Source organism: Pseudoliparis swirei, chromosome 13, assembly GCF_029220125.1.
Source record: "Pseudoliparis swirei isolate HS2019 ecotype Mariana Trench chromosome 13, NWPU_hadal_v1, whole genome shotgun sequence".
NCBI classification, from domain to species: domain Eukaryota; kingdom Metazoa; phylum Chordata; class Actinopteri; order Perciformes; family Liparidae; genus Pseudoliparis; species Pseudoliparis swirei.
In genome coordinates this window covers 3,930,579-3,952,239 of record NC_079400.1, presented here as the reverse complement: position 1 = coordinate 3,952,239, position 21,661 = coordinate 3,930,579, and the positions used below count along the sequence as shown (strand labels likewise).

General features: G+C 41.1%; 1 protein-coding gene across 1 annotated transcript; it reads left to right on the top strand.

The window, feature by feature from the left end:
- The first annotated feature begins 209 nt into the window (after nucleotides 1–209).
- Nucleotides 210–20,221, top strand: nhlrc2 (NHL repeat containing 2). Its single transcript, XM_056429432.1, has 12 exons — nucleotides 210–408; nucleotides 2,404–2,556; nucleotides 5,498–5,547; nucleotides 6,178–6,583; nucleotides 7,827–7,948; nucleotides 8,030–8,159; nucleotides 10,700–10,793; nucleotides 10,926–11,157; nucleotides 12,003–12,125; nucleotides 12,314–12,523; nucleotides 12,716–12,929; nucleotides 18,313–20,221. Exons 1-12 carry the CDS (start codon nucleotides 246–248, stop codon nucleotides 18,567–18,569), a joined length of 2,154 nt encoding a protein of 717 aa, XP_056285407.1. The 5' UTR covers nucleotides 210–245; the 3' UTR covers nucleotides 18,570–20,221.
- Nucleotides 20,222–21,661: the final 1,440 nt, after the last annotated feature.

The window sequence follows — 21,661 nt, the reverse complement described above, 5'->3', positions numbered from 1 at the left end:
ACGGAGTAGAAACAACTGGAGAGACGGAGCAACACATTCGACGTGTGTGTTTCATTTTATTACAGACAAATAACAAAACAAAATTGAAGTATTCTGAATGAAAAGTAATTCAGTTAAATGTAAAATAAAATTGAGAAAAAAGCCTTGTGGCGAATAATATATATATATTGTTTTTATTATTCTTGTCGAAACCAACGGTCTGAATCTTCGGTGTGAGTTTACCCAGCAGGCTTGTTGCTGGAAACATGGCGTCCCACTGCAGCCTCTCTACTTTATTTCCTATCCAAAGTGAGCTGGATTCCGCCCTAGATGAAGCTACGACAGAACAAGAGAAAGAAAAACTCGTCAAAGAGTATTTGAAAAAACTGGACGAAAGAGAGGATCTTAAAATACCCGATTTCCAGACAGGTTAGACCATTTTACAGCTCTAGCTCGCGGAGTGTCACTCTCCATCGCACTGGCTCTACAGTTTGACTTGAGTTTCCTGACTTGCCATTTCAGAACTCGACATGTTCGGACAGTATGGAAGGGTTTACGTTCCTCTTTGGACATTTAGATATTTCTAATTATGCATTTTAACCACTGTGTTTTTTGTAAGTTAACACTTCTCCTCCCAAAACAGCTGACTGTCATTGACTGGTGACACAATCAGCCAGAGCAAAGCAACACAGACTAATACCAGACCAGAATAACAACAGCTGCTTTGTAGGTTGAACTTTAGTTTTAAGTGCAATGCTCCCGGTGTTAGTTCAGTTATTATTTCTTCATTTCAAGTTTCTGTTTTTTAACAATGAGTGTGCATGGCATCATTTAGGAAACCTCAAATCGACATAAAGCAAGGCAATGCATACAGTTATGTTCCCTTTTCTCTGCTCCTGTACTTGTCCTCACCAGGGCTTTATGATCACGCGTCACTCTTTATCCTTCTGCCAGTACTAGAACACAATCTAACGCTTCTGGTGTCGACTCTACAGTTAGTTCCTCCTTTGAGGTGTGCAGAAGTTTGGCAATATCAACTCACACCAGTAGATGGGGATCTACAGTAGAACATTTAACAGTTAAAAATGAACATGGCTTCATGGGATCACACCTTTTAAAACTGAAAAACAAAAGCATGTTTTAAATGTTTGTCTCTATGTATTTGCTAATATTTGGGACGTGTAGTTCTGTTCCCTGACAGACGAGTGCACGACAGAAAAAGGTGTTGTTACTTGATAAGAGACGCTGTTGACATTTTATTCTTTATTAATTAATTCAACAAACGGTAAAAACACTTCTGTCTCACCATAATGTTTTCTTTTTGTGATTATAACTGTGTACATGAAACATTCATAATAGTTTTGTGCATGAATGTATCTAATATCTTTCCTTTTTGTCAAAGATACATGTTAAGATATGCAATTTGTAACATATTACTTTTCCTTGATGCCATAATCTTCTGGATTTACCAGCCAGAATACCAGCCAGGGTTTAGACCACACAAATAAAGGATTTGTGAGATGAGACATGAGATGCGATGTGTTGAGATTTTGAAATTCAGAACAAATTATTCGTATTGATCCGTGCTTGCATCATTCTTAAAGCCGAAAGAGAACGTTTTGTACAAGCAGGTGAAGTGCGACTGAGATTAGGAGTTGTTCTTTCGAATGAGACATTGCAAAGCGTAACAAGTTCATGTGGAAGGAAGAGTATGATTTCCGGGTACGTCAGGCTGGATGTTGATGCTCGGTAAACAAAAGTAAATGCATGAATAAAATGCTTGTGAGTGTAGTGTGACAAACAATATTAAACAATCTAGAGTGCATGCGAGGTAAGGGTAAAAATAATTAAAACTAGAACGGGCACTCGGCAGAGCGCATACCTTCGCATATCACAAGATTGGGCATTGAATTATGAACATTCTGGCATTAGTTGCATGCCAATTGGATAAAAATTGACCGTGCTATGGTAAAAAGAAGATTTTGACCTTTCCGTGACCTTGAACTTGACCTTTGACCCGATCGATCCCAAAATATAATCAAATGGTTCCTGGATAATAACCAATCATCCCACCAAATTTCATGCGATTCGGTTTAATACTTTTTGAGTTATGCGAGTAACACGCATACAAATAAATAAATAAATACACGGCGATCAAAACATAACCTTCCGCATTTTCAATGCGAAGGTAAATATCAGACACAATCCGTTCTAATTGCTACACAACACCTCTGAAGCTTTGAGCGCTTCCAAGTCATCGCTTTCATCCATCAACTTGTTTTCCATGTGACATATGACAGAAATGCAGTCGGACCAGACGGATTGACCGGTTCACTGACGAGCCGTGTGAAGCGTTTGCCTGTGCTCTGATTAAAATAATGAATGAGATGACAGCATCATTTTCCACTCTGTGATTTGCTCCAGGCTTGGAATGGCTGAACACGGAGGGGCCGCTGTCTTTGAACAAGGAGCTGTCTGGTAAAGTGGTGCTGCTGGACTTCTTTACTTACTGCTGCATCAACTGCATGCACATCCTGCCCGACCTGCACCACGCAGAGAAGAAGCACTCGGTCAAAGGTATGGACCTATAGGTGGGCTTGAGAGCAGCAGGAGACATGGGTGTCTTGATCCGAAAGGGGTTGAACGATGGAGGTCTGTGGGAACAAGATAGATAGATAGATAGATACTTTATTAATCCCCAAGGGGAAATTTGTCATCACAGTAGCAGCACCAATAAACTAAACACACGAGAATATAATATAAAATATAAAAAACAGGGATGAAAGATATAGATGTATACAAGTAAAATATAAAATACAAAATGAAGTATATATATATGTATATAAAATGAAACATATATGTATATATAATATATACACACACACAAACAAATATAATACAATGACTGTGCAAAGTATATAAAGTAAAAAATAAAATATATATGTATATATATATACAACATATATGCATACACAATACAATACTAATAGACAACAATGCTGTCTATATAACTTATTTACAATAATTTATCAACAATTTGACTTTGTAATACACCTTTTATGATCTGGGATTATGGGACAATGCTCCCACTATTAAAATTGAGCAGAATCAGGGACTACGGTAATACAGTGTGTCTGGGATTGACTCAAAATAGACGAAAGTATCCATTTCCACGGTAATGCAGGAACATGCTAAATCTGTGCAACAGTGGGTCTCATTGATGGGTTTCTAAAGGTATGAAAAGGTGGCTCCAAAAGGAACCAGACAAAACCGGAAAACAAAAGCAAATGTCACTTGAATCGGCTTCAGTTGTCTGTGAAAATTAAAAATAAATCTGGGAGTGTGGGGTTACAAAGAAGTTCTGTCGCCTGCTCGTTCTCTCTGCTTCAGGCTGGCAACCGAGCTACCGGCATCAATTTAACTATGGCCAGTGACTAAACTAAGGAATGATTGTGCCCAGTCCCGTGCTTATTTAAGTGCACGAGGGCCCTTATCTCCCATGTGAAGAGAAAGTAACTCAAAATATGTCCAAGCTGCAGTGTCGCCTGCGTACAGGTCCCATAATTGTACCCTGCAGTAGTTCGCCGTACGTCTATTTCTATAGAATAATCACATCCGACTTGTCATCCTTCCGGCCCTTGGAAGGTTCATCTGAGGACGCTGCTGCAGCTTGACATTCGGTAGTGAGCCGGGCGGGACGCGGAGCACACGCGCTGCCACATTATCGCCCTCGCCTTATCTTTGGCACCACGATGAGGACATTCTGTTTGCTGCTCTGGTCGGTGAGGTGTGGGAGCCACCCTGTCCAGTCAGTTCCACAACCTCCCCCTCCCTCCTCCTCATCCATCCACCCATCGTCACGGCAATCTGTGCTGCTTCCACGCTGCTTGGCAGAGGCCATGGGTGATGAAATCCACTGCAGATGGTGTGAGTTTGAAGGGTTTGGCATTGTCTGCGTTTACGTCTGAGGACGGCTCATGATATGTCTAAAAGAAATGTCAAATTGAGTCCATTTAACCCTCCTGTTACCTTTACATTTACTGACATATTTTACCCTCTGGGTCAATTTGACCCCAGCAATTAAAACCTCCAGAAAATTATTAGACTTAATATTGTTTCCCAAGTTTAAGTGTGAGGTACTTTATGTTTGTTTGTTGACTACCTAAATAGCCCTTTAAATATATAAAAAAGTTGATATTTCTTATATGTTTGACACAGTGAAAAACAGCCTGGGGTCAAATTGACCCTAAAGGTAACAGGAGGGTTAAGGAGGATGGCGAATTTCTGTCTGCCTCGTTGTCGTTGGAAGTGGTTGGTTTTGACGTGCATAAAAGCCATAATGAAAAATAATAAAATAAAACAACTTTGCTCGTCGAATTAAGTTAGCGTGAATATATTGTATGCATGTTAAACTATAGAAATTTACTGAGTACAAAAATAATAGTGTTTCAAAAGAGTGTGAGACGCTATGAAACAGGAAGTAAACTTACTGGGACGTCTGTTTCGTAAGACCACCACTGTACAAATGTTGGTCCCAAAAAAAATTACTGTTCACAAGATCCTCACAAAGCCTTTTTTATTGTCATGAGCCACAAACGCTAACCAGTCACACTCACTGTCCATTCAATACAGATAGCGTTAATAGTCTTTAATGATTATTTAGACAAACATTTACAGCCTTGAGGCGTGGAAACATTTCTATGAACCTCACAATGCTATATTATACGGGAGGGAAAACAAAGCAAGAGTTTAAAATCATATCCGTTTCCCTCTCTCTCCCCAATGGTCCTAATTATACGCATCTGTGCATTTGATGTTTTTGTCTTTGTGAACCCGTTGTTGTTAACAAATGGTTTAAAAATTGATTTAGAGTGACGATTGCCGGTGTCACGTAAGCATGACACGCCAGAGCGAGACCAGGAAACAAATAGATATCAAGTTGTATTGTCAGTCGTGAACTTCATGTTACCTTTAGGGTCAATTTGACCCCATTCAATGTTTAATGTCGGTGTTCTTTGGGGTCAATTTGACCCCAGGCTGTTTTTCACTGTCAAACATATAAGAAATATCAACTTTTTTATATATTTAAAGGGCTATTTAGGTAGTCAACAAACAAACATAAAGTACCTCACACTTAAACTTGGGAAACAATATTAATTCTAATAATTTTCTGGAGGTTTTAATTGCTGGGGTCAAATTGACCCCGAGGGTAAAATATGTTAGTAAATGTAAAGGTAACAGGAGGGTTAAACGGGAACTTCACCCAAAGGTACCAACGGCCTGGACTCTCTTTATAAAAGCGAGTAAGGAACAGGATCTTCTCCCGCACCCGGCCGAGCGGCTAGTCACGGAAATCACTAATACTCACATAATTCACGGGATTACTAGAAGGACCGTTTTAACTTTTCTGTGTCTTTAAGTTACAACAAACTTTACATTTGGGAATTGGTCATTATTAAATGTGAGCGAGTCAAACCACTTACTGTACTGTGTTATTTTTGTCTAATCTCCCTCTCAGACGGACTGGTGGTTGTTGGGGTGCACTCAGCTAAATTCCCCAATGAAAAGGTAAGTGATTTTCATTGCTCGTCATTTATTATTTTGAGTTTGCTGGTCTGCTTGTGCATTCTTTCATCATTCTCCAAACTGCAAAGTGTCGACCTTTATGTGTAGTTCTGAGAATGATGGGACAAAATCAAAGCATCAATCTGTAATGTTCTACCAGCATTAGATATCATCCGATTTTTTTATTTTATTGGTTTAAGACCAAAAAGCACGCTCGGAGCTTAAGATTTTCCTCCTGAAACTGTCAATCTCTTTTCTTTTATTTCTTTATGAAGCTGTTTTCCGATATGGAGCTGATGCTTTTGTTCATACGTGATAGTATACGGCATTCAGTTTGCGGCTTTTTGATGATGTCCTCTTGAGAAATGAGCGCTTGGAAATGGGATGGGGGAAATAATTTATTTTTCATATACTTCATTTTTGAATGCTTTTACATTCAGCAACAGATTCACAGCTCTTTTCTCATGATATGATATGATATTCCTTTATTCGTCCCACAGTGGGGACATTTCAAAAATCACAGCAGCGGTGCACATCAGAAGCATCAATGAAAATAAATATGAAACACAAAAATAAATACTAAATATTCAAGGGAAAAAACATGTGTCTATGCTTGTCTCCGACCCGCCGAAGGTCCTGGACAACGTTCGCAGCGCCGTGCTCCGCTACGACATCTGCCACCCGGTGGTGAACGACAGCGAGGCACACCTCTGGCACCAACTGGAGGTGTCCTGCTGGCCCACGCTGGTCCTGCTGGGCCCGCGTGGCAACCTGCTCTTCTCCCTGGTGGGCGAAGGCCACCGCGACAGGCTGATGCTTTTTACCGCCGCCGCCCTCCGTCACTACGGGGAGCGGGGTCTCCTGAAGGCGCACGCAGTGGGGATCAAGCTGTACCGAGACGCCCTGCCGCCCAGCGTCCTGTCCTTCCCCGGGAAGGTGGCCGTGGACAGCAGCGGGAAAAGACTGGCCATAGCAGACACTGGACATCACCGGATTCTGGTGGTTTCCTTGGCTGGAAAGCTGTTGCATGTCATCGGAGGTAAGAAGTCGAGCATATTAAAATTGTGTTTGGTGCTCCTTGATTTATCAGCAGAGAGACCAGGGTTCGTACGGTCGTGGAAAACCTGGAAAAGTCATGGCATTTTAAAATGGTCATTTCCAGGCCTGGAAAAGTCATGGAAAAAACTGAAATCATAAAAGTTTTGGAAAAGTCATGGAAATTTGTTATAATCACATGTTCATTTACGCCAAGGTTGAAATAATTAATATGTTTTTTAAAGAAAAAAATCTATATATAAAATATTTTTTTTAAATATAAGCTGGCAGACGCTCTCAATATGCAAAATGTTCAACATTTTTCATGTTTATACCGAGAGTTCAGCAGATTGGTCCAAATGTGTAAGAACCCTGAGAGACATAGTTGGTGGTTGGGATATTGAGTTAGTTAAATACTAAAATGTTGAAAATAAAACATATATCTTTCTGTTGTATGTGAGTCGTGGATGAAGAAATAAGGGAAAGTTTTTTCTCTGATGAGTACAATCTGTACAAACAAACCAACATGTAGGCGGTATTGATTTTTCGTGATTACTCGCACGCCTCAACAATCCTCAGAGCAGCTACACAACAGACTGTGTTGTCCCCAGACCAACGGAGAGGTTGGCAAAAGCGGGGACTCGTACACGCTGGGAACTGGCACTGACCTGCGGACAAAACGAGGGAAAGACATTGTTATTATTTGTGTAGGTTCGTCCCTCATCGCTCGCGGTATGAAAAATGCGTCAGGATTGTTTTTGTTTGGAGAGAAAATGTTTTTTGTTCCGTTTCACATTTTCCTGAAGAAATGTGTTTCCCGAAGGAAGCACATTAGATTAAAAATGCTTCAATCACAACTTTAAATAATTAAGCGATTTACAGGAATTACAGGCCAGTCTTGATCCAGCCGTAAAGGGGCCGGTATGCTTGAAGTTTCCTTTGATTTAAAAACCATTCCGGCAAAAAACCAAAAGTTTAGGCTGTGAACATAAAAATAGCTTAAGCCAACTCTTATCTTAACTGAAAGAGTGCTTTTTAAAATGGAATATGTGAGGAACAATTAAAACTGCTGTTGCGTAGTAACCTTTCAATGTCAAAAATGTATCTTGCACCACAGAAGAATGCATAAAATAAAAATAAATGTAATGTAACTTTTGGGTCCAACATGAATCGCGAGTGAGATATGATGATGATGATGAAGAGGAGGATGATGATGATTGATCATTGGACTATCGCTTCTGTCCAAGGGCCAAAAAGTGGGAGACAAGATGGCGACCTGTCCGAAGCTTCCTTTAACTCCCCTCAAGGTGTGGCCATCAAAGGGGAAGACGTGTACGTCGCCGACACAGAAAACCACCTGATCCGGAAGGTAGGATCCCGAACGTTGTCTTTTGAAGATTCAATTTGATTTTGCCTCGTGTTTACCTGTACTTTTATGTCCGTGCTCCAGATCGACCTGTCAGAGGGACGAGTCAGCACTCTGGCTGGAGTAGGCGCTCAGGGCACAGACAAAGAGGGGGGGGCAATGGGACCCCAGCAGCCCATCAGCTCCCCTTGGGACGTGACGCTCGGCACGGCCGGTGAGTGTTGTGGTCAGACCGGAAGTGGAGCATGAAAGGTGTGATCGCACCTCTACAGGAATTGTTTGTAACTTAATCTTTAGAGTGCACCAAAAACATACACCGATGCTTCCACTGCCAATCAAAAGTTTGGGGTCATCCAGACAATTTCGTGTCTTCCATGAAAACTCACTTTTATTTATCAAATGAATTGAAAATTGAATATAAAATATAGTCGAGACATTGACAAGGTTAGAAATAATGATGAATATTTGAAGTATTAATTTTGTTCTACAAACTTCAAGCTCAAAGGAAGGCCAGTTGTATAGCTTATATCACCAGCATAACTGTTTTCAGCTGTGCTAACATAATTGCACGGGTTTTCTAATCAGATATTAGTCTTCTAAGGCGATGAGCAAACACAATGTACCATTAGAACACTGGAGTGATCGTTGATGGAAATGGGCCTCTATACACCTCTGGAGATATTTCATGAGAAACCAGACGTTTCCACCTAGAATAGTCATTTACCACATTAACAATGTATAGTGTGTATTTTTGATTAATGTTATCTTTATTGAAAAAACAGTGCTTTCCTTTGAAAAATAAAGACATTTCTAAGTGACCCCAAACTTTTGAACGGGAGTGTATATTCTGGAGTAAAACCGAATTACATGGTATACACAAAATAGTATAGCTTCCAAGCTTCACGGTGACGCACCTCCAAAACAAAACTCCAAAACTCTTCTGTATTGAAAGATGTTGAATCTATAGGATGTCGTTCATTGGGGATACTATTCGTCTCACTTATCTTTACTAAGTCGGAACTATACAAGTCACACACTACTGTAAAGTACCTGACAAGGTCTTCTACATTCTCACACAGTCTAAACTTCCACTTTAAAATCAAAGCCCAGTCCCTCGAGATGCTTTTCTTTTATTATTTTAGCCTTGGGCATTCAGGCGCTCTATTATTAATCTTTTTTTAATATTTGTCTCCTTGTGCCCTTTTTTCATTAAAGCAGAAAGCTTTTCGAAGTCATCTGAATGTCTCAGACCTTTTGTCTCTCGGTGTTAGCGTGTTGCCATGCGGATTGTCTGTTAAGATTGCAGATTCAACAGCAGCGAGACACATGCATGTGTATATCACTAAATTATATACCCACCTTTCAGTTAGCACTGTATGTTGTCACTTAATTTGGCAGAATCATTTTGCTCTCCAGGCTGGTGTAATTTATAAATAGTCGTCTAATTTGCATAATCTTACTTTTGATCTGGTCATTAAATTGAATATTATTCCGAAAGTTTTAGGAATTTCTTTGCCTTTCTCTCTTTAGGATCATACGACAGGTCCTTATTAGCAAGTTATGCCGAAAAGTTGACAGACTTTATCAACAATTAACGACATAGATCCACATAAATCCTTTGGATTTGAATTGAACATTTATATTGAGCAATTGCCCAATATAAATATAATATATAGGTCCCTGTGACCTTTTGAACACAAGAGGAAAGTGCACTTGGACCGAGTTGTTATTCTCCCTGTGGCGTGTACTGTACTCATCAACAGTCAGTTTACATTTTAGAGGAATGTGTTTGAAATATTAATCACACTTGTGGGAAATTTTAAGTGTTAATTCACTGAAATGTTCGGGCCATTAGAGCAACTATCTTATCACTGCACACACATTGTAAGCAGGAGGTAATCAGTCACCATCACAGTTTCTGCACAGCTGGTTGGATGACACAACCTCCTGGTTTGCAGATCACCACATGATCTGAGGACGTGATATCAGACCTTTAACTCCACGAACATTGTCCTCCGAGAGTACATCCAAAAACTCATTGCATATTCACGATTCATCCACCACGTGCATGAATAATTCAACCGACCAAATCAAGAGGACCCCCACACCTTTTGAACTGAGGAGTACAACGGTGACATTGATGTGCTGAGAGTCGGGAGCCGGAGTTGTCAGATGTTCCCGACAGTCCGCCAGATGTGATCAAGAAGCTCGGAGCTCTGTGTGCCACTAAAAATGCAACTCTCTGTAAAGGTCGTGTGTTCATCGCGGTGACAGTGTTGTCTCTGCAGCGTACGGCCTCGGTCGTCACTTAAACCACCTGTTACCTTTATATTTACTGACATATTTTACCCTCGGGGTCAATTTGACCCCAGCAATTAAAACCTTCAGAAAATTATTAGAATTAATATTGTTTCCCAAGTTTAAGTGTGAGGTACTTTATGTTTGTTTGTTGACTACCTAAACAGCCCTTTAAATATATAAAAAAGTTGATATTTCTTATATGTTTGACACTGAAAAACAGCCTGGGGTCAAATTGACCCCAAAGAACACCGACATTAAACATTGAATGGGGTCAAATTGACCCTAAGGTAACAGGAGGGTTAAACCACCGTTCCTGCATTCTCTCTTTTTGTCTAAAGATGGTAGACGGCCAAAAGCAGGGACACAAGTTTCCTGGTTCTCAACTCAAACGAGTGTGTTTGTGTGTGTGTGTGTGTGTGTGCGCGTGTGTGCGTGTGTGATTGGTATGTGTAGGCGGTGCTGAAGGGAACGTCCTGTGGATAGCCATGGCAGGGACCCACCAGATCTGGGCTTTATTCCTAGCAGATGGGAAACTGCCCAAAGGAAGGTGAGAGACTGGCAGCAGCCACCCTCCTAAGCCACGAGAAGCAAATTAAAAGGATATCGGGTCAAATGAACTCTACATAGACAGCTATTGAAGTGTCTTTTTTTCTTTTCTTCTATTTCACAACATCGGCAGCGAGTCCAAGGCAGGAACGTGCTTGCGATGGGCAGGCAGCGGCAACGAGGAGAACCGAAACAACTCGTACCCCCACAAGGCCGGCTTCGCTCAGCCGTCGGGCCTGGCTGCGGCCCCAGAGGAGCCATGGGGCTGCTTGTATGTGGCCGACAGCGAAAGCAGCAGCATCCGCACGCTGGCTCTCAAGGACGGAGCCGTCAAGCTGCTGGTCGGAGGAGAGAGGGACCCTCTGGTGGGTGTGCAACTAGAGCAGGGGTCAGGAACCTTTTTGACTGGGAGAGCCATAAAAGCCAAATATTTCCAAATATATTTCATTGAGAGCCATATCGTATTTTTAACGTTAATTTGAATGCGACTTCTGGTGCTGCATGATGCTCCGTAGAGACAGAAGTGACATGCTGCTGGTTAGATACGATCAATAACAGACGTTTAGTTTAATAAAAGAACAAAGACGTGCTCTTTAAGAAAAGGACCTTAAATTACTTCTGCTGTAATCTGGCGCGATAGAGAAAATTACAGGGGGGCGGGCGGAGATTTTATTTTTTCTCAACTCAAAATTGCCTGGGAGCCATATGCCATCACCGGAAGAGCCACATATGGCTCGCGAGCCATAGGTTCCCGACCCCTGAACTAGATGGTGGCTGAATGCTTTTTTTATTACATTATTACTATTTTTCCTCTTTTGGATACCTTTTGGTTTACGTACGTATCCTGCTTTGGTAGGATTTATGTTTTGTCCATTTTGGGATATATTAATTCTTGTCTTGCTGTTCTCGTATGAATTATTAAGAAACCTTTAAATCAACGAAGCCAATGTTCCTTTCATGTTTTTATTTCAAGTGTTCTTCAATTGGAAACGGATCGTTTGCAGTGGATGGGAAAGGCTTCAGCTTGGATTCTCAAAAGAAAGTTCTTAATCTGAATCGTTAAAAAGCCTCCCTTGTTTCTCTTTTGAAAAATGAGCATGGATTGGATAGTCTGATCTTTGAGCCACGTTGACCTTAGAGTTTGGGGTCACAAGTGGCAGTTTGAGCATTTGTAAGTTTGTTATATCTCCGTTTAATGTCTTTGAATTAGAACCTTTTTGCCTTCGGGGATGTCGACGGGAAAGGGGTGGATTCTAAGCTGCAGCATCCTCTCGGCGTTGCCTGGGCTCCTGAACAAAGCCTGCTCTATGTGGCCGACTCCTACAACCACAAGGTAAGTGTTGCATGTCACAAGGCTAAAGTTCAAAGCTGTAGCATGCTCACGTTTGACGGCCTCTGGCATCCTTATGGGTTCCTTTAGGTTATTGAGTGGACACACAAAGGGTGTGCTACCTTTTGATCTAAAAAACAGACAAACACTTGTGTTTGATGGTAACTATGTGCCTGTTTACATGTGTTCAGATCAAGGTGGTGGACCCAAAGGTAAAGCAGTGTAGCACATTAGCGGGGACCGGAGAGTCTGGAGATACTCTGGGCCCCGAATTTAACAAATCCTGCTTCAACGAACCTGGAGGAATCTGTGTGGGCGACGGCGGCAAGCTTCTCTACGTGGCCGATACCAACAACCACCAAGTCAAAGTTCTGGACCTGTTCTCCAAGACTGTTTCACTGGTGAGACGAATGCATGTGTGTGTGTAAAAAAAACTTACTTCCAACCAGGATAAAGCATGTGTCTGTCCACCTGTGTGTAATTAACCTATCCTGAAAGCTAAACGAGTTTGGAGAGAAGGTGACAGAATGGCATTGCAGGTGTTGGTTCGCGTTCTCCTTGCTCCTCTTTAATCCAAACTCTCTCCTGTCCAGTTCCCCATTTCTATGGACTGCACGGATTCAGCAGCTACAAATCCTCCCGGTCCTCCCAAAGCCCCCACGCTGCCAAAATCAGCTGCCAGGAAAGAAATGCCACCAGTGGTCGTGTCCGCTGGTCGGACTCTCGTCATGTCACTCACCCTGTCGCTTCCAGAAGGAACCAAACTCACCGAAGAGGCCCCCAGCTGCTGGGCCCTCTCAGCTGAGGGTGAGAGAGTTAAATCACTGCTATGCCATGCATGAACATGTTTTATTCAGGTTTATCAGACAAGTACATTTGACTTCATATCCACAAAGGAACCTTGGTCAACAGCTGTCACGTTTCCCATTGTCGCATGGAGTTTACAGTGATAAAGGTGTCAGATTTATCAGTTGAGTTGTTCTTTGTCATTGTTGGAATAATGTGTCATTGATTTCACAAAAGGGTTGTCAAAAAAGCAGGTTTCTCAATTCTGGCTGGTAGCTGAATGTTTTTGCTGGTTATTAAAACAGCAAGCCTCGCGAGCATATTTTATCCAGCGAAGTTAGCTCGCTAGCTATTTAAGTTAGCTCGCTATCTATCTAAGTTAGCTCGCTAGCTATTTAAGTTAGCTCGCTATCTATCTAAGTTAGCTCGCTAGCTATTTAAGTTAGCTCGCTATCTATCTAAGTTAGCTCGCTAGCTATCTAAGTTAGCTCGCTAACTATCTAAGTTAGCTCGCTAGCTATTTAAGTTAGCTCACTATCTATCTAAGTTAGCTCGCTAGCTATTTAAGTTAGCTCACTATCTATCTAAGTTAGCTCGCTAGCTATTTAAGTTAGCTCGCTATCTATCTAAGTTAGCTCGCTAGCTATTTAAGTTAGCTCACTATCTAAGTTAGCTCGCTAGCTATTTAAGTTAGCTCACTATCTATCTAAGTTAGCTCGCTAGCTATCTAAGTTAGCTCCCTAGCTATTTAAGTTAGCTCGCTATCTATCTAAGTTAGCTCGCTAGCTATCTAAGTTAGCTCGCTAATAACTATCTAAGTTAGCTCGCTAGCTAGCGAGGCTTGCTGTTTTACATGGCAAAAACATTCAGCTGCCAGCTTTTAGCGTCAGTTGACTTTTCGATATCCATTTACCGGCTACATGCTCGCTCATATGCTAAAACACTGAGGCTAACCATGTTGAAGACGCAGAAATAAAGGAGCACCATTGTATTTGCAAAACGAAGCCATTTGATCACAGACAGTATGATAAGGGAAGCTGTCAGATGAGGAAGTACACTCAGTCAATCAGGGATAACTTAGCGTTAACGGAGGCTAGTTAGCCAGGCATGCTTAAGTTTGAGCAGACAAACAAACCAATTAATCAGTTTCTTACTCTAAATATAATATGAACTCAAAGTCTTTGTACACAGTTATTTTTTTCTGCTGTGCACATCTCTTCAACATGTGGAGAAACTACTTTCAAATCAGCGTTGCCTGATGACGGTTCCTGTAGGCTATGATTGGACAATCACTGTTTACAATGTGGATTTGAAGAACCGCCAATACTGCAAAGAAAGCCATATCTGACAAAGAGTCGATAACTATCTGCTGTAAAAGGGTTATTGAGGAGAAGTGGTGAGTTTCAAGCAAGAAAGCAATCCACTTTTTTTTTTGTGAGAACCCAAAAAACACAGCTTTTGTAAATGTTGCTGCAGGCATGATTCATTAATATTTAGTGCAGGCTGTTGTTTTCAAAGGATTTAGAAAAGTAAAACAATGGCATGCTTTTCTGAAGTTATTTTTTAGAGTTTTTAGATTCAAACTTGTTATCTACATTTATAATGAGCCTGTTCTCAATGTGAGCCTCTTAACTTCTCATTCTCCTTCGCTTTATTTTGGTCTGTGAACCTTGATTCTGTCAAAAAAGTTATGGAAGTGAATGATGCTGAACCGTTGTGGTATTTTAACTGAACAACAAGCCTCACTCTGCTGGCTCACGCCGGGTATTTAAAGTTGTCAGCTGATCTATGAAGGAATATTTAGATTAGTCACAGCCTCTTTCAAAGAAATATATGATATATACGACTAAATACGACTCAAAATGCTTTCAATTTGCACTCGACAGTATTCTGACCCTACCAACACGTGTGAAGTTATTTGAGATATCGTGTTAGTGTGTTAGTAACCGGTGGCGGTTAATGTATTCGGTTTAGAACAAAAGTGTTTCATTCATTCAGAGCGATGCGGCATGCAGGCGGCGATATCAGACGGCTATTTTTAGAGCAGTTCGATAAGACGACATGCCTTGGTTCTCGTAATTAGCCACCGGGCTTTGTTACGTGATCCTCCGCTGTCCGATTAAACCCGGTCTAGACTTATGCTGATCAGATCAGAGCAGAAGCAGGAATTCTAATGGATACAATTGGGAGTGCACAGCGGATAAATAATAAAAAAATCTGTAGCTTTTTAGAAATGGCTGCCCTGGGACCTCATGTTAGGCATCAGCCCCATTAATCACCGCTGGCATGGATTTGACGATCTCTCCGGCGTAATATTTTCTCACAGTCAAAGTTCTAGCCTTTCCTTTTTATCGACTTTCATTTATCATTCGGTGGTCAAGTCTCGTTAGATGTGTGTTTTATTTCTAAAAATATCCCCGGTGTTTCAGTAAATCTATGTCCTCACGCGAGTCACGCTGGGGTTATGAGATGGGAGTTTTTGAGGACTTCAACTGCTCAGCCAATCTAGTACACGGGCTGCACTTTGCCACGCTCAAGCATCCATTTAGATTCCACACGGACTTTTTCATCAAGACGCATCTGACACATGGCACAGAAACTGAAGATTGATCTTGGCAATGTCGGTCGGCCGACCGCTTTGATGCAGACTGCTTTGATGCTTCAGCATCTCAACAACTTGCTGTGACATTTTGTACATATATTCATAGTCTGTCATCTCCTAATTATTTATTCGAGCCCCAACATCAGGCCAACATTTAAGTTTGTTATAGGGTGACCAGACGTCCTCTTTTTGAGACCTAAAAAATGCGTCCGGCAGGGATTCCAAAAACGTCCGGGATTTTGCTTCGTCGGATATTTGTGTTTCTCTGGGTCTTTCGCAAACTAGTATTTACAGGGTGTCCGCGGGGCATTAAAAAGTCTTAAAAAGTCTTAAATTGCTTTTCCTAAAAATAAGGCCTTAAAAAGTCTTAAATTGTCTTAAATTCAGATTGGATTGGTCTTAAATTTTTTGGGTGTCATGTCATTACGAATATGAGGCAATCTGTTCCGCCAGGTCCGTATTTTGCTCCGGTCGCTCTGCGGCGTCTCTGGTGTCACCGGGGCCACGCCCCTTCTCTTAAAGGGGCCCTGCGTATTCGGTCCCATCCCCTACAACGTGAAGCATCGGCTAGTTTAGAAAACATGGCAGGATGCAAGTTCAACAACGGCTTGAAGAGAACGAGTGTTTCTGGTCACGGTCGGTGAAATGCTTCTGAAGCTGCGTTATGTGTCGGGAGACTTTCCAGCGGTGGAATCTCACGAGCAGAGCAAGAAGCACAGAGACTAGCGAAGGCCGCCAGCAGCCCGCGGGGCTAGCTGCTGCTCCGCCGCGAGCTCCTGCTCCGCCGCCCGCAACGACGTCAACGCTACAACGCTGGAGGAAATCCAGCGCCGTGCAACAAAGAGCTCATCACCGAAGTCCAATGCTGCGGTGCGTTCTTCATTCTGTTCCACGAGACTCTGGACCAGACCACCGCGAGCAGACAGCTGGACTTCATGTGCGCTATTGGTTAAATGACCCGGTCCAGTCAGGATCCTGTGGAGCTCATGGGCCGTGACACCAGGACCTACTTCAGCACCTCAAAGTAAGTCTAACATAAATATATGTATTAACTAACCTCATGTATATGAGTATGTGTATCATATAGTTAAGCTTTACTCATGTGTCAAGTTAATAACAGCGATGGATAGGCGCACTACACATTAATTAGACTAATTAAAAATAGTTTTAGAATGGTAGTAGAGAGGTGTTTACCTGTCAATATGTCTACATAGTGTTCACTAGGCTCAAGAGATGGCTCACGTTGCTTAATTTGTAAAAATAGTTTTCATTCATATTGATCCAGTCTGACATTAATCTGAAGTGGTGATGTCATGAAGAGATGTGGTGACTGTTGTTTGGCTAATGTCTGCCTTTTTTCTTTTTTCCAGGAGAATGGACCAAATGTCAACTGGAAGTTTTTGTATTCATACAGTTTGAAAAGGATTGTTTTCCTTGTATATTCACAAAAGCTCAGGAGTAGACATGAACCTGTGCACAAACATCCATCACATAGAGACATGAGAACTCACACTCACTCACTCACACACACACACACACACACACACACACACACATACATTCTATTATGTAAATGTATTTGCATTTTAAAAGCAGCTGGAAATGTTATTTATGTTATTTTATAGATTTTTTTGTTCAAAAGGAACTATGTTGCACGTATTTTAAAAATATATTTACTTGCTTTTATAGACATTTGTTAATGGGACCTAAATGTTCTGAAAATGTTGTATTAATAAATATAATTTACAACAGCAATGACATTTGTGTTATCCTTTTGCATTACACCATACTGTTAATTTTGAACAGACATCAGTGTGTTTACTTTGAATTAATTAATTTAGATTAATGTATATTTCCTTCGTACGTTAGGTCTTAAATTTTATTTAGACGTGGTCTTAAAAAGTCTTAAAAAGTCTTAAATTTCACTGGTTTATTCCTGTAGACACCCTGTATTTACCCCTTACAGGTTTTGGAAATGGTATCTCCCTTACGTTCCACCTTCTTGCGCGAGCTCTGACCGTAGAGAGAACAGTCATTGGTCGACCGATCTCAGGGTTGCCAGATACACGATAATTATCCTCCAAATACGACCATTTTGAGCCTTTGGTACGATACTTCACCGTTTCCAATCTGGCAACACGGAGCACCTTGCCGCCTCCACTAGTTGCATTGTTGTTTGTGCGGCATGCTATACACTACTACCCCCCCCCCCCCCCCCTCGAGACAAAGTGTCCTCTTTTTCACAAACTCAAATCTGGTCACCCTAGTTCTACGCTAATTAGCAAACGGCAGCATGCTAACGAAGGCGGTGACGATGATACACGTTATACCTGCTTCGTGCTGGCATGAGGTTTTTGCGTTTAGCTTTTAGGTCCACTCGGCTTGTGACTGTCTGTTTCTTCATTAGCCAGATTGTTACCTTCGCATTGAAAATGCGGAAGGTAATGTTTTGATCGCCGTGTATTTATTTATTTATATGCGTGTTCCTCGGATAACAAAAAAAGTTTTAAACCGAATCGCATGAAATTTGGTGGGATGATTGGTTATTATCCGGGGACCATTTGATTAGATTTTGGGATCGATCGGGTCAAAGGTCAAGGTCATGGAAAGGTCAAAATCTTCTTTTTACCATAGCACGGTCAATTTTTATCCAATTGGCATGCAACTAATGCCAAAATGTTCATAATCCAATGCCCAATCTTGTGATATGCGAAGGTATGCGCTCTACCGAGTGCCCGTTCTAGTTTCAGAATGTTTTGTCACTTGGACAGGAAACCCAATTCTGTTTCCCGTTTCTCACAGGTGACGAATGGCTGCTCGAAAGTCGTCTGGTTACCGGTGACATTGTGGATCTGTCGAAGCCCCTCTCCATCTCGACCAAAGTTCCAGCTGTTATAAAGAACTCCAATCCAACCCTCGCTTTGGGTGTATGGTTGTACTACTGTATGGAAACGGGTAACGCGTGTATGATGAAAGCAGCCTCCTTCACCCAGCCTCTTCAAATCAGTGCCAATGGAGGAGAGGAGGACGTCACCGTGGCGTTGGCGCTCGCCCTCTAAAACCTCCGACCTGTCTCAGTCATCATCGTCCCAGAATCAACACTTTCTGTGGTGTTTAAACGACATTATTACTTTTGAGCTGGGCTAACCGCAGCGCCTGTTTTGTTCATAGTTCTGGGAGAAGAAAACACAGATTGACTGTCAATTTGAACAAAAATGCAAATCGTGCATATCTGATTTGTATGTGAATTTATTTTTGAACCACTCTAAAGCCTCTTCTAGAAAAACATAATGCACCAGCGCTGTAATGCCCTTCACTGGGAGTGATAGGAATGCAAATAGTTTCATCCTTAGGTGTGTAATAACAACTATACAAGCAGACCCAACTGCAGCCTGGAAATGATGATGGGATATTAACGCCAAAGATTTGAGACAAATAAACAGATTATCTATTATTTAATGATTATGTGGCAGATTAAAAATGCTTTCAAATAATGAAACCTTCTATAGTTTTCACCTGAACCACCAGATTGATGTGTGTTTCAAAGACGAGACAGTAACCTAATGTAAACCTACACACAACCTACAATAAATCATTCTTACATTATTTCTGGACATAAAAGAAATGGTGGAAACTTTATATTACAAATATTAAGAGTTTTTCCTTTAGTCCTTTGAGTAATTACAGATCTTTTCTTTTAAAGGGATGTTTAAAGAAGCAAATATCTGATTCAGACTCGTAAAAAGACGTTTTAATCTGCTTTTGCTGGCGTAAGGCTAACTTTCAAATGTTAATATTGAGTTATAAAGAGGGAAAAAGGGACATAATAGAAACTTGCGTCTCGATAAGTTGACGATAACTTATCTATGCATACATTTTCTTTTATCATTAATATATTGGAAACACCATTGGATTAAATCACGCCTTCACTTCGTACTTTTTAAAATACTTATATATTTCCATATGTGTGGTTAGTACTTGGTCCAGCTTTCATAAACGTGTCTCCTGGTGTCCTAGAAGTCAACCAGCCTGAAGCTGTTCTGTCTCCGCTCCGTGTACGATTATACTTCTGATTATGATTATTCATTAAACAGAGAGCTCTTTTGATTTCGACTAAAATATAGCTTTTATATAAGCAACGAATAAAGTGCCTGTTTTTTTTTTTTTTCTTAGAAAAGGAGGCAACCATTTTGAACTGCTGAATGAGGGTTATTGTCGTGTATAATAATGATTAAAATCTCTCTGAACAAGCATTGATAACCTTTATCTCTATGCCACAAAAGGAAGATAATATGAGAGATGCTTTCACAATGTATTACCGTCATACGCTGTGCATTTTTATTCGTGGAACATTCAGTTATTTGATAATTTGTTGTATTCCTTTTTGTTTTTCAAAGTTTGGAGCTGTTGCCAGAATCAGGTCGGATAGGGTTTTGGTTATCGCAACATAATTGTGATTTTCAGGCATTTTTGATTTGGTTTGGGTCACGAGGGCCAAGAGCAGCTGCCTCCGGAGCAATAACGATATATTTATGTCATGGTATGAAATCTTTTATTACCACAAGTTATTTCTGACAAATTAATTGCAAAGTTGTTATTCCTCTGGTGTTTACTGAATGAACAGCAATGATCTTGAGTGGCTGCCGGTGGGCTCCTTCATGTTCTCACTTTTTAGATGCAACAGGGTGAACTATTAAAACATTTTCCTCTAGTCATGTGTCCGTCTGTCTGTTTCCATCTAAGAACCGTTGCTGCAATTCCACACACATTATTCTCATATATCAAATTTATGAGAATGCAGCTCTGCTATGTGAGACGGGATTAAAAGCTTCCCTAATGAGCTCCTTCCCTCATTAATTTGTCCTCATGCCAGGTTGTGTGAGAGCTGACCTGAGGACAGGAGTCATGAGGTCAAACACGATAGCTTTACATGAGACAGGCTGCGTGTTTAGTGAAGAAAATCAGACAATAAGTGACTGTGTGATGCCTTTTTTACTCCTAAAACAAATAGTTTTTAACCACCCTGTATTTTCATGTTGGGAGGTATCATAACATGACAGCCTGACTACTCACTATTCACTTCTCTCTCTTTTTTCTTATTTAGAGTACACAATTAATTGGGTGTAAGGCACCGCCTTATAAAGTATTTGCAAAACACAATGATACATTTGTTTTATTTAAAGGTAGGTTTAAAACTGTCTAAATGTCACATACTTTGGAAAGTGCTAACGGAACAATAGTCTCCGATATTAAGGAGGGGTCATCGATCAACACGCCTGACGTGAGGGAGGGCGACGCGCTTCAAAGACGATGCTGTTCCTACTCCACGGGATGAATTGGAGCACTGTGGTGATTATTTCCAGCTGCAAACGTTGTGCTAGTTAGCAGCAGGTGGTCACATGAAGAGGAATGAGACAAAGTATAGTGCCAGGACACTGTGGGTGGCTGACACAGACCATACTTCTTCCAAAGATCAATTCATTTTTCATGGGATCTGTTGAAAATAGAAAAAATATATAATTATAATAAATTTGATGTGAACCATGATTCATGAACTTTTCACAAAAACGTGACAAGATATGCAGAACTTCAGAAAAACAAACTTGTCAGTGACCACTTACAAAAAAAAGATAGAAAGCAGAACAAATGAGGTTGCGTCATGTCACGAGACCCCACGCCATTGTCTACGTAAATTATGATACGATGTATATTAAACTCAATTTAACTGCATTAAACTGAACAAATCATATGGATCAATCACTAAGCTGTCTTCAAAGAACTATGAGAGGATGAATGTGGCAACGGATGAGATAAATACTTCAAAAGTCCCATCGGCTCTCCCTCCTTTTGTGTCTTATCCCTCCGTTCCCCCTCTTCTGCTCCCCGTGGGTCACCAGAAACATCAGCGCTACAATACGATGCTGAGGCCCTTCACAGGTCAGGGCTGCCTCCTCTTCTTTTTCGCTTCCAGTGACGACCCACATGGTGATATAACCGACTCACATTCATTTTAAAGCAAGCAAATCCTTGAAGTGAGCCATGAGGACTCTGTATCTGAGTGATCAGATAAGAGCCCCCAAATGGCTTTTAAACGCTTCCCTGTCTCCTGACACTCGTATCCTGCGTGACGAAAACACTGGTTTATTGTTTT